Source organism: Eptesicus fuscus, chromosome 15 (assembly GCF_027574615.1).
Source record: "Eptesicus fuscus isolate TK198812 chromosome 15, DD_ASM_mEF_20220401, whole genome shotgun sequence".
NCBI classification, from domain to species: Eukaryota; Metazoa; Chordata; class Mammalia; order Chiroptera; family Vespertilionidae; genus Eptesicus; species Eptesicus fuscus.
This window is the reverse complement of record NC_072487.1, coordinates 51,975,852-51,989,157: the sequence shown is the minus strand read 5'-3', so window position 1 is coordinate 51,989,157 and position 13,306 is coordinate 51,975,852. Positions and strand designations below refer to the sequence as shown.

General features: G+C 51.0%; 1 protein-coding gene across 1 annotated transcript in view; it reads left to right on the top strand.

Annotated features, from left to right (window-relative positions):
- Positions 1–13,306, top strand: part of SHB (SH2 domain containing adaptor protein B) — a 125,660-nt gene that overhangs the window by 33,729 nt on the left and 78,625 nt on the right. The window contains exon 2 of the mRNA XM_008141883.3: positions 11,771–11,891. Coding sequence (XP_008140105.2) covers positions 11,771–11,891 — 121 coding nt within the window. The remainder of the gene's footprint in view (positions 1–11,770; positions 11,892–13,306) is intronic.

The following is a 13,306-nucleotide window of genomic DNA, read 5'->3' as shown; positions in this document are numbered from 1 at the left end:
TCCGTTTGGAAGGGGATTTTACAATGTGTATTAATAAATTAGGGCCACTTCATGCCTGATTGATTCATGAGGCTACTGTCAAGCGCCTCATTGGTGTTCCATAGAGACCGACACTCAGCGGTAGTGGAGAACGTGCCTTTAAGAGTGAGAGGGACACCAGGAGGGGAGAGGGGCCAGAAAAGCCAGCGCCATTTCGTGGTGGGTGCACACCGGATGGTTGTAGCCCAAAGGAGGGCATGGTCTTTAAAATAATGTCAGAAGGACTGAAATGCCCATGGGCCCCATGCTCCGAAAGCATAGTGTGGGATGAGAAAAATGAAAAGTTAGGGAGGTTTATTATGAAGCTAACTCCGTTCACTTTAAAAAGGACTGTACTTTATTCTGTTTCCTTTGTGATGTTTCTTATTCTTTCCTTCAGAAAATGTTGGTGAGGAAAGATGGTAGTTGGTTTTCTTTTAGTGTCCTGGTCCTGTGTCTCTTCCCCTCCTCCTGTATGTAAGGCCCACTCTGCCCTTCCCGTCTTACAGATGGGGAAACTGAGGTCCTGGCAGGAAGTGTGGCTTAGCTAATGGTGCCACCTGGAGAGGAGGGGAACAGTGTTTAGGCCTCGAGCTTCATGGAAACTTCTGGATGTGTGCTATATTGTACTGTACACCTTCTGGTCCTTTTTCTTTGCACATAAAACACATTTCTTCCTTTGAGTATGTATAATATTTTAGAAAAATGGAGTCCGCCGAAACCGGTTTGGCTCAGTGGATAGAGCGTCGGCCTGCGGACTGAAAGGTCCCAGGTTCGATTCCGGTCAAGGGCATGTACCTTGGTTGCGGGCACATCCCCAATAGGGGGTGTGCAAGAGGCAGCTGATCGATGTTTCTCTCTCATCGATGTTTCTAACTCTCTATCCCTCTCTCTTCCTCTCTGTAAAAAATCAATAAAATATATTTTTAAAAAATAGAAAAAGGGAGTCCTATAAGTACTGTTTTAAAACCTAATTTTTTGTCAATGGCTCAGATGCCAAGAGTAATTTTTTTTTTTTTATTGGTAAAGATTCTATAACCTCTTTTGATTTCATAGTGGGCATCCTCAGGTAACTCACCTGACAGGTCTGCACACAGCTCCAGTTCATGACAGGGGATAAAGGGACTTTGCCTATGCCCTTACTCCTCTGCTTGGCACATGACAGCTGAGTACTCCTATCCTTAACCATGCCTGCCCCGCCCCAGCATGGTCAGCTGTCCTCCCAAGAGACCAGAAGCTCCATAAGGGCAGGGGAACACCTGCCTTTGTTCACCGCTGCATTGCAGCTCCGAGCTCACCGCCTGGCACGTTGTAAGCATGGGGTGAATATGATTGAACAAGCCATTGACACCGTTACAGACACTGTGTGGAATTGCAAAGCTCTGTCCCCAGTCACTTCCCTGTACGTTAGAAGGTGCCAAGTACACAGGAGAAAAAGTGCTTTGGGGTTCAGGGACAGATTCTTAGCCTGGAGGACTGCACATGAGAAAGAATTCATTGAGCTTGGTGACTGGAGGATTTGAGAAGATGGCATTATTTAAAAAAAGTGAATCACCATTTATTGAGCACCCACTGTTAAGCTGAACATAACTGGGAACCCTCAAACACAGTGGTGGTAATGATGGCCAGTGCTGCCTGTCCTCAATACAAAGGCAGCCTCGTGTTAGAAATGTGCACGAATCATCCTAATGGGTCCCCTTCACAGAGAAATGACCTTTCCCTTAGTCCGGTCCTGTGTCGCTGTCACCGATGAAACGGCTGTGCGGGCCTGGATCACATGGGCTGCACGAGGCCCGAGTACCTTCTCACGCTAATCTCAGCTCCCCGTCTCACTCCGTCACTCCTGCTCCCTCTCGGGCCCTGCGTGGGGCATGGATGCCTGGTTATTAAAGGTACCACAGCTCTCAGGAAAGGCCTTTGGCTTCTAGGCTCTGCCGTTTTTCTTTCACATACCTTTCCTGTGAGTACACTGCCAAAGTTGTCCCTGGTGCTCAGAGCCTTCTGTTACTGTGAGAAAGCCCTACGGGCGTTCCCCGTCCTTTCTTGGGAAGGAGCGGTCCAGCCGGAAAGATGACTTGAACACAGCTGTCTAAAACCTATTTTGGAAGCAGGCAGGCTATAAATATACTAGAGGCCCGGTGCATGGAAATCGTGCACTGGGGGGGGGGGGTCGTTTTGGGGGGGAGGCTGTCCCTCAGCCCGGCTTGCGCCCTCTTGCAGTCCAGGAGCCCTTGGGGGATGTCCAACTTGCGGCTTAGGGGGAGTGGGCCTAAGCCATCAGTAGGACATCCTTAGTGTTGCCACAGTGGTGGGAGAGGCTCCTGCCACCGCCGCTGAGCTTGCCAGCCATGAGCCCCGCTTCTGGCTGAGCGGCACTCCCCCTGTGGGAGCACATTGACCACCAGGGGGCAGCTCCTGCGTTGAGTGTCTGCCCCCTGGTGGTCAGTGCATGTTATAGCAACCGGTAGTTCTGCCGTTTGGTCTATTTGCATATTAGCCTTTTATTATATAGGACAGGTCGCCAAATGACTTGGGTTCTCCTGCGGTTGGGGTTTGGTGGGAGTCAGGTTTTATCACTCTGCTGCTTCTATTACTGGACATCCAGGTGACCTCTGCAGGACCCTTCCTCAGGTTCCTCCTCCACAAGACGGAATCAGCCAGGCAGGATGGTGTGTTCAGATGATAAGTGCACCTGACATTTCTTGAGCACTTGCTGTGTGCCCGGCCCCGTTCTAGGTACATCCCGTATATTGGCTCATTTAGTCCTCACCCCATCGTCATTTTGTAGATGAGGAAGCTGAGGCACAGAGCAGAAAATGACTTCCAGAGCCACCCCGTGTCCCTGCTCCTAACTGCACTTTCTCTGACCGTTCCAGCTCCAAGTGCCCTGCCAGGGAAAGAAGAAAATCCTGACCTTACCCTTCTTGACCCCAGGGCTGGTCCGAGAGCATTTTCTAGGAGGAGCGCTTGTACCCCCTTGAGCAGGAAGCTTGGGAAGAAAGGACTGTCTGGAAGGGTGGGTGGAGATTGATGGGGTCACCAGAGGGCTGGGCATCGCTGAGCCAGAGCTCAGGGGAGGACAGAGGGAGGCTCAATGGGTGACCTCTGTGGACCAAGCCTGGCCTGGGACGGCCTTCCACAGGGATGGGTGGCAGTCCTTGTAAGAGGTGCCGTGGGAGCTTTATCCAGGGGGTGATTATGGTGGGTATACCCTGAAATTTTAGAAATGGCTTTAAGAGAAAAAACGATAGCCATATAGGTATTGCAGACACATGTGGACCTGGGAGTTAGGAAACATTTGGTTACCTGTTTCTGGCATTGACCTTCACCCTCCCCTCGGGGCCTCCTGCCTCCCAGTGGATTCGTGCTTTTCAGACTACGGAGAGTAGTGCATGTTGGGGCTCCCTGTGAGATTTCCTTGGCACAAATTACACACATAATTTGTTGAAACCCACCAGACTAGATCTTCTCTCAGGACCCTTTCAGCTCTGACATCACCTGTAATTACTCTGCAAACCCCAGGAGGCTTCTGTCCTCAGGAGGGATACACTGAACTCTTCATTCGTCCATAGGCCCTAGCTGAATGCAGTTAAGAAATTACAGGATTAGCTATTTCGGAGTTAATAGAACTTCCCACTGCTTGAGAGATGCTGAAAAGCTAGTCCCTACCACTTAATAGTGAGGTTTCAGGGTAAACAGAGGGTAGAGCCAGGCTCCACTCCAGCAGCCTCCCACCCAGGACCATAGCAACCTCCATGGGGTTAAACCGAAGGAGAGTGGGGTATGCAAGTGAGGGGGGAGCCGAGAGGAGGGCCCCAGAGGAGCTGACAGAGGCTGTAATTTGGAATGCATTTTTCCTAACAAGTTGGAGCCTGCAGGTGTCGAGGCAAACAGCTGTGGCTGTGGGAAGGGGAGGACTGGCAAGACCAGGGGAGACCACTGGAAACACCCCTCGCCTCCTGACATGCGGGCAGGTCCCTGGCTGGTCTGTAAAGAAGCATTTACACTAGAGCACCCAAGGTCTGCACAGAGTGGAAGGTGGCTGCCAGACGGAGGCCGCTTTACTAGTGATGACTGTCCCAATGACTGAATTACGGAGTTATGAGCTCCCCACGAGCGGGGTTGAGAGGGCAGAGCACTTGACCTCCATGCATGAAAGATGGACTTCGAACTTCAAGGTGATTCTGCATGAGCGAGTCAGACCTTAGAGGCGAGGCACCAGCCCATCCTTGGTTGCCGTGGAAAAGTGCCCTCCCCACCATCTGATTTCCAGGAATTGCAGCTGAATGTGTGAATGTAGCTAATTAATCTTCCCCAAATTAACTTCCTTACCATGTCAGAAATGATTTATTGGCACGCCTGTAAGGAGAGTTCGTCTATGATGGTCAAAGCTGGGAGAGAGAAAGGCGAGGAGGGGGGATGCTTGCTTGTGTCTCTGCATGGGGTGTCCCCAAGGAAGGTTACAGCCAGTTCTGTGGACCCCCTCTGAGCCCCAGAGCCCTGGAATCAGGCCGTAGACCTACAGCACTCTGCTGCTATCCAGCACACAGGCAGGGTGACCCTGAGGGTCCCCTGAGGTTCTCGACCTCTTAGCCAGATACTCCAACTAGGAAATGCATCCTACCCAGAACATAAAAGAGTGTGTGTGTGTGGGGGGGGGGGGAATCCTTCATAAACATTCCTGTTTCTGTGGTTGATAGATATGACAGCTGTGGTCATACCTGATTGCAGCCAGTTTTCTCTGTCATCGCTGGGGCCTTGACTGAGGTTTCGTCTCAGGTCTTTGGTCTTTGTTTTGTCTTCCCCACTAGATTTTCAGTGGGCAGAGACCCAGCCCTTAACTCGATCCCCAGCACCCAGGAGGTGCCACCTTTCTTTATAAACTGCTGTCACATCCCCACATCATCGCATTATTTGCTCCTCACAACATTCACGTGAAGCTGAGACGGCAAACAGTTTTGCCCATTTCACAGATGAATGGCCGGGGCTCAAAGAGATAAAGCAGTTTGCCAGGAATGACCCAGCGAGGGTGCAGTAGAGCCAGCTCCACTCCAGAGCTCTGCTTGTCCGGGCTGTCCCTGCTGGCGGTGTCCTTTCTGCCTTGCCACTTGCCTTTCTGTGTATTTGCAAAGCCTCAGGCAGCTGCTGCAGCCCAGCTGCCATTGGCCAGCCTTGGGGCTTCAGAAACACCGCCCGCCTCAGCCACACTGGGGGTCCTGCAAACAGCCACCCATTCCTTGCAATGGGTGCTGCTCTGGGGCCACTGAATCTGTGCTGAGAAAACACAGTAGCTGGTAGGCTGACCTCCATCCAAAGCAGATGCCCACCTTACAGCCTCTGCTCGGACACCCTAATGGCAGGAGCTCTGGTTCCCAGGGAGTGTGCTCCTTTATTGGCTGTTAGATGCCCTCCCTGACTCACTGAGCGTGTGTCTGTATAGTTTCTGGGTCTGTGCAGAATGTCTATCCGCTGCTTCTTTTCGGGCAGCCCCCTGGTCATTTGGAACCCTTCCAGATCCCCAATCCCTGTTTCATTCATGCCATATCTTGGTTGGCATGGCAACAGAGTCTCCCTTATGGGGACATCAGGCCTGCCAGGGCCTGTGTCATGGTGGGTCCCAAAGGAGAACCAGGACTCTAGCCTGCCCAGCCCCCTGATGCAGGACAGAGGTATGGAGCCTCTGGCTGCTGCTGCCACCTCATGACCTGAACACCATTTGCTCACCTTCAAGGAACCCTCCTGATCCCCAGGGTGAGGGAGAGGGCCAGGTTGCCTCTGCTCTGGAGGGATGTGGCTGCTGGGTTTCAAGCTGGCAAGCCAAGATACAAGGACCTGACTGTCCTCACAGCCCCCCTCCTTCCCCAGCCTACTGGCAGGCCAGTCACACATCCTACTGTGTTTTCAGCCAGGTGAATAATGGGTGTTGAATTACAACAGTCAGTACCCCCCACCTCGCTAAGGCAAAGAGTGTGTCTCATGCCCTGGCCAGGTGGCTCAGTTGGTTGGAGCATCCTGTACACCAAAAGGTTGGGGGGTTATTCCTAGTCAGGACACATACCTAGGTTTCGGGTTAAATGCACGGTAGGGTGTGTATGGGAGGCAACTGATATATCTCTCTTTCTCTTTCTCTCTCCTCCTCCCCCCCCCCCCCACCCCTTTCTAAGATCAATTTAAAAAGACACATATATTCTAGGGTGAAGATTTATTTAAAAAAAAAAAAAAAACGAGTGTGTCTCACTTTAGATGTTCTTTATAGTGACTCACATGCAAAGGAACTTGGCCTTAACCTGGGACCCCCAACCTTTTTGAAATGTGCCCAACACTTTGCAGGCATATATAAAGGTGATGGAGGGAGCCACACCTTCATCATTTATCAGATTCCCACAGAGATTCATGCCCCCCAAGCTGCTCAGAAAACTAATGTGTAGTCGTAATGGCAAATTGATGAGGAAATGGTCCGACTGGGACTGTGTAGAATATTCCCAGGTGTGTTCCTATGCAGTTTGCTTTGGCGTAGACAGAAGTCATGGACCTGGAACATACCCAGGACCTCATGGGGTGCCACCCCCTCACTTTCCAGTGAGAGAAGAGCAGCATTGAGTGGGGGAGACTTAGCTTGCCTCATCCAGCAGAGGCCAAGTTGGGGCAGCCCCAAACTGCCAGTTCCCACAGACAGCAGAGCACATGGAGTGACTGTGGTTACTGGTAGAGGAGGTGCCCTTGGGATAGTGGGGACAATACAGGTCACCACTCCGGGAAGGTGGTAGCTGCTCCGCCTGTCTGGACCCTCCTTTGAGCAGGTGTGAGTGATTTTTAGCAGGGATGCCTGTGCATTTCAGCAGTGCCCCCTCTGCAGTCCCACCAGCCCTTTCTGGAGCCAGGGATCATCCTGAGAGTGTGCTGAGAGCCACATAGAGTTGGCCCGAAAGGGTGCGTCTGTGCTTTAGAGCAGACAGCTTTGCACGTCCTCACGGCCAGATTAGCCTTGGGCCCAGGCTCCCCTCCCTGGGCAGGGCAGGGTCTTGCCTGTGTGGCCCTCTCCCCACACACAGCCCTGTTGCTCAATGTGGGGCCAGCCCTCAGATTGCACAGAGGATGCCATTACCTCTACGTCTTGGATTCTGGAGATGGACCAAGGCATGTTGGGTCATCTCTTACTCCAGTTGATTCCCAGGGAAAGCAAGCAAGAGAGAGCTGCCTTTAACACCCACTTCTTGCTTCACTTTGATGAACAGGACTCAGAGATATCTGGGAAAAGTGAAATCCAGAGTAATATCTGAAGGCTTTGCTTTAGATTGGTGGGGGAGGGGTCTGGCTCTAGCTTAACATTTTCCAAACTTTCCTGATAAAAATCACCTGGGTTGCTTATTAAATATACACGTTATTGGGGGGGGGGGGGGGTAGGTATCTGTTTTTTTAACAAGCATTCCAAGCCATTCCTATCTTCAGGCAAGTTTGGGAAACAGTTTATCTACTGTACCAAAAATAGCCGGTGAAGAGGAGTGCTTTTTTAAAAGTTTACTTTTGCGTATAATGCATCAGTAAGTTTTCCTTGTTTGAAAGTGTGTTAACATTACAGACACGTCTCCTTTGATTTCCTGTAACCGCCCCAATCCCAGTTACCTCCCCCGCAGGAGGTGTCAGTGAGCAGTGTGTATCTCCCCAGACCTTTTCTTTACATTAAATGGAGATACAGGTTTCTGTTTCATTTTTCCTAAACAGGTATCAGGTTGTATCTCTCATTCTACAACCTGCTTTCTATGTTCATTTTTGTTGGTTTTAAATCTGCTGCATAATATTCCATAGCATGGAACTAGCAGGATTTTGCAGCTCCCCATGGGTGGACATAGTAGGATATAGCAAGTTCTCATTACTACTTGCTCCAGTGAGCATCTTGGTCCATGCCTCCTTGTGTACATTTGGGAATAAATACTGAGAAGCAAAGTTGCTGGGCTAATCCATGAATATTTCTGGATTTTAATGAATACTGTCAACGGTTATCTTTCAGAGTGGCTCTCCCAATTTACCTTTCGCCCAAGAGCACGTGGAGAGGTCCAGCTCTCCACCCAGGTGCAGCTATCTTGCAAAAGCGTACGGGCATGTTGCCAAGTGGCAACACCCATCTTTCTCTGGTACTTCCTTTCGGGGATGAACAGGAAGACTGCTTCCTATCACAAAGCTTAGTCCCCACGATAAAAACACCCTGGCCCCAGACTGATGGAAAGGAGTGTGTGCAAAACAGAAAGGAGGAATGCAGAGCTGACTCCCAGAGCCCTGTCAGAGAGGTGGTGCGCAGGGATGGCCAAGCCCTCTGGGCTGCCCTGGGCCTTATACAGAAGAAGGGGATTGTGGAGCAGGTCTCTCAAGGACCCCCAGCTTCACTGCTTTATGAGCCTGTGAAAGTCCTTTCCGGGCACCGGGCTGACCTGGGGTCTCTAGTTTTGTTTGAAAGCAAGAAGAGACTTGCCTGGGGTTTAGCCATAACCTTTTTCTTTAAATTGACTTTAGAAAGAAGCATCAATTTGATTGACTTATTTATGCATTCATTGGTTGATTCTTGTATGTGCCCTGACCGGAGGTCAAACCTTCAACCGTGGTGTATTGGGACAACGCTCTAACCGACTGAGCTACCCGGACAGGGCCATAACCCTTGTCTTTCTCCTGCTGCTCAGTTCCATAATGAAGTGGTGAGACCAGTAGCCTGGGTCCCCCTCTCGGCTCTGCACTTGCCCCATGAAACCACAAGCAGGCCAGGTGAAGAAGTCTGATGCCCTATCAGGTCTTTGCCAATCCAAGAGCAAAATCAAGGAAAGCATCTCGAGTGCCCAGATGGCCTAATCTGCTGAGAAGTCCCTGCTGTCTTCCTTTTAGTCGAATTGTTCAATTAGATTTGAAGGGCTTGTCTGCTAACTGGGGCAAAAGCAACCCCAGCAGGAATCCAAGCCCACATCTGGGGAAACTTATTCTCTCTCTCTTTTTTTTTCTTTCCAACAGCCTTCACTCAAGCCTCTTGCAGGCCATCTTGATGTATTAGTACAGTGAGCCCTGGGCAGCTTAGACAGTGACCACTCTGCCCGGTGCATGTGGCTGGAGCATGTAGCACAGCACACATCACTCTGGCTAACTGCCCGCTCAACTCTCCTAACACTTGGTTAAATTTTTACTCGCCAAAACCAGGACATGATTTTGCAAAAGGTCAGACAGCTCAGTAAGTGTTTGCCTAGTTTCAAGTTGCTCAAACCTCAAATTCCCTCCCCTCCACCCACCTCACTTTGAAGTTCGAAAGCAAGTTGATTAAATATACATTTTAGGAACCTTCCGATTTGCTTCTTAAACTAACAGAATTCTAAACCTTTTTTTTAAACGGAAGGATTTTCAACTGTCAGCAGGTATAACTGGAACCACATGTCAGCAGAGAGCAGGGGCTTTTCCTGGTTTTAGGATTTGTAAGTTCTTATTGAAACGGAAGTAAGCAAGGCAGGCAGTTGGGGGCCAGTGACAGCGCAAGCTCAGATCTCATTTTAATTAGAAAGTACAGATAGTGCCTGCCGAACCAAAGGCCTCCCAGAGTTCCCGTCCCTAGGCTAGCAAAGATTTGGTTTATATCCTGCAAACCTCCATGTTTGTAAATTACAGAGCACTTGGGAGAGGAGCTGGGATGTTGATTTCTAGATTACAAAGACTGCAGCCCAGCTTCCTCCCCTGTCTACCTCCTCAGCTAATCCCCCCACAAATGATTTTGTTTTCTTGGGGAAATACTTGCTCCCTTCCTCATTGCAGAATAGATGGAGGATGTTCATGTTGAAAAGAGACAGGAAGGAAGGCCGGAGCGGGAGACATAAGATTAGATGTCAGCCACAGCAGGTTCATCATTTTCTCCATTTGAACTTCTCACCTCTTGAGACTCAAAACCCTACACTAGATCAGCGTCTGAGCTGCTCTGTTTGACAGTGGTTCACATGCATAATTTTCTCCCTGGTGTGTTCTGCAAAGGGTGGAATAGAAATATCAAATGAAAGACATTGCCTGACCCAGCTCTCCCCCACCCCCCTGTCTTTCCCCTGCCTGGTGTCATTTGAGCTCAGTGAGTCTCAAAAGAGGCCACGATTACCATGTCAGCATCTGGAAGGGCCCCCGCTGGGACTCAGAGCCTGACCCCTGGAGGAGGCAGCAGGGGGCAGACAGCAGGGCACACATGCTCAGATGGTGGGCGCTCCAGCCTTGGGTCTTTTCACTGAAGAGCTTGACTGCCGAGTGCTCTGCCTCCCCTGGCCCCCGGCTGCATGCCAGTGACAGGGCTGCTGCCCACTGTCCCTCCTCCGGCATCACATTCCGGGCAGCTGGAGGTCACTTGCTCACCCTGCCAGGGCTGCTGCCACAAGCTGCCATTCGCGGGGCAGACAAAGGGGGATTTTCCCTTCCCCTGGGTTTATAGGCCCCTCAAATGCCTTACATTCCAGGAGCTGGGAGAGAGAGGAGGCTCCTGTGGTTTCTAATTAAACCCACAATTTAAATAACAATTCATGTTACCCCAGGGTTGAGAGAAATGCTAACCTACCCCCTCCCAAAGGAGTCAGCTGGGTGGCCCTGGCGGGGAGGTTGAGGAACTTGCCCTTTGCCAGATGTGTGACCAAAGGGATAGATAATGACAGAAGTCACAGTGGATTTGTGGTGGAGCTAGATGTGTTAAAGGGGAACCTGTTTGGTGGGTTCCTGTCCTTTCCCTTGGATAAGTGTGCCACTCAATAAGGTTAGGAAGTAAGAAATGGGAAGGAAAGTTGTCATGTTTACACCTAGCCTCCAACTGAGATTTTTTTTATCCTTCTCCAGGGAAAATGTGGAGCTTGGTCTCCGAAGTGTTCAAATCTCAGATTCTCACGATCTCATGGGGTAACACCTCTCCCCCCCCCCCCCACCCCCGGCCCATACTGTCTACCACCAGGTGACTCTCTGTCCATTTGTTGTAAAACTTTGCTATTTTCTGAAATATAGACAAGTGAGGAGGCCAGGAAGGGCCCTGCGAGCAGAGGGTCTGGCCAAGGGTCTTAGTCTAGCCCCATCCTCCACTGGACCTCAGCTTCCCCATCTGTTACAGAAAGGTCTTTGCATGTGTTGCTTCCGAGGCCCTCTCTGGCCCAAGCAGTCCATCTGTCCATCCTGAGCTGCTTTTGTGTTTTCATTGGGTCCGTCTGGGGCCACAGTCATCTTTACAGTTTGTTGATCTCACCAAATTGTTGTCTGATTACCCAAGGCGTGGTTGTGTTCCAGATTTGGGGGAAATGGAACGCTGAACATAATTATCTCTACACAAGCTCTTCTATGCCTCAGCCAGCACCAGGAACTTGTCAGCATTTCCAGGCTTTCTGCAATCTCCTTTCCAACTTTCTTCCATTTCCATGCCATTAAATTGAGCAATTCACATTCCCAAAGACACCCTCCAGGTTCTTGCCTCGGTGCTTCTCTACCCAGTTGCCCTTCTGATCTCATTTCCACCTTGCCCAGAGCCGGCCATGCGGCAGGTACAGGCTCAGAGGCCCCTCTCTTGTGATGGAGCACTGCCAGGGAGGGTCCCTTTGTCACCCCTGCAAGAATTGGAGCTTCCTGAGGGTGAGCCCCAGCTCTGGTTCCTGCCTCCCCCCGCCGCGCCTCCTGGCTGGTGTGGCGCAGGCTCCGTTTGTGTGTGTTGGAGCAGAGCCTGGCCGTGAAGCAGAAAGCCAAAGGTGGACTCACCCTTGCGTCTTCTTCCCTGCAGGTGATTATCGCTGATGACTACTCAGATCCCTTTGATGCCAAGAATGATCTCAAGAGTAAAGCGGGAAAGGGGGAGAGTGCTGGCTACATGGAGCCCTACGAGGCCCAGAGGATCATGACAGGTAAGCAGGGCAGTTGGCACAAGGACTTGCACTCAGCAAGGGGGCAGAGAGCCCATTCCTGGACACATGGACGGTCCCCAGCCAGCCTCAGCCCGGGAAGGGTTGTGCTTTCAAGGTGGTGGTTGGGAGGCTGGTGTGTTTAACCTTCACCTCCCAGTTCATGTTCACCTACATCAGGAAGAACCTGGCAGGGCACAGGAAAAGTCCAGACACTAGGGTACCAGGTACAGTAAGCAAGATAGGGACAGAGAAGTAACTGGGGAGAAGAGGGGAAAGTTCTATTGGGAATTTCCGACTGAAGAAAGATACAGCATTTGAGACAAAAAGCTTAACTTGGAGCTTTCTAGCAGCCAAGGCAATAAAAGAAGCAAGCTGGGTCACTTTCTTTCATTACCTAGTAGAAGGGGGCAGGCTAGATCATTGCGGGCATAATTATCCCTGTCCAAATATGAGGAAATCCTCGTGTAGGGGCTGGAAGCAGCCTAAAGAGCCCTTGCTCTCTACCTGGTAGGTTTATAGGAAACAGACTCCCCCCCCCCATGGCTATTTTATATTGGCCCTTAATGACAAAACCTTGTCAAAGCAATTGCTTGGGGCCCAAAAGAATGTGGCCAGGTGTCCAGTACCCTGAGGGCCTCTTGTCTAGCCAGGATAATGCCCAGAGCATCTTAAGAGAATGAACTGATATCGGCCACCACAGACAGGTGGTTATCAGCCATCACAGACTGACTGGTGGGGAGATCTCAAGCAGAGGAATCCCCCCGCCACACACACACACACACACACACACACACACACGTGTCCTCCTGGCCCAGAGGGCAGTCCAGAGACAGAGGAGTTCCTGTGAGGATTGGAGCAGGTTGGGAGCCGCCCCTAATTTTGAGGCCCAGTGAATTGGTGTTCTGTATGTCTGGGATTTGGGATACAGATGCCTCCCTCTGTGGCCCTCTGTTGTTTGTTTGTGTTCATGATGTCTTTGAGGACTTTCGCATTATTCCTCCTGAGTTAGAAGAAGGAAGGGAAAGGAAGTGACATTTACGGAGCACTTAGTGTATGTGGGGCCCGTGCAGAATAGAAGGTCGTGGGGCTGTGGAGACTGTAGGACAACTGCTGAAGGACCTGGGTACGAGTCCAGGCCCTGCTTCCAGGACTCTGCCTCGTGCTTCTATTGTTCATGGAAAGCGATTCTCTAGCCCCCAGTGTATCCCCCGGAGTGCCGGGCCACCCTGTGAAGGGCCAGGGAGCAATTGACCAGAGGGACCTAGGCCACACTCCTAGAGGGCCACCCCTCACACTCACTCCCATCTTCCTCATCTCTCCTGGCAAAGGGGCCTCTGTGGGGGGCAAGAGACAGAGAGCTGAGTGTGCATTTGAGTGGACCCTCCTAGGGTCCTGAGGGAGTCTCCAGAGACTCA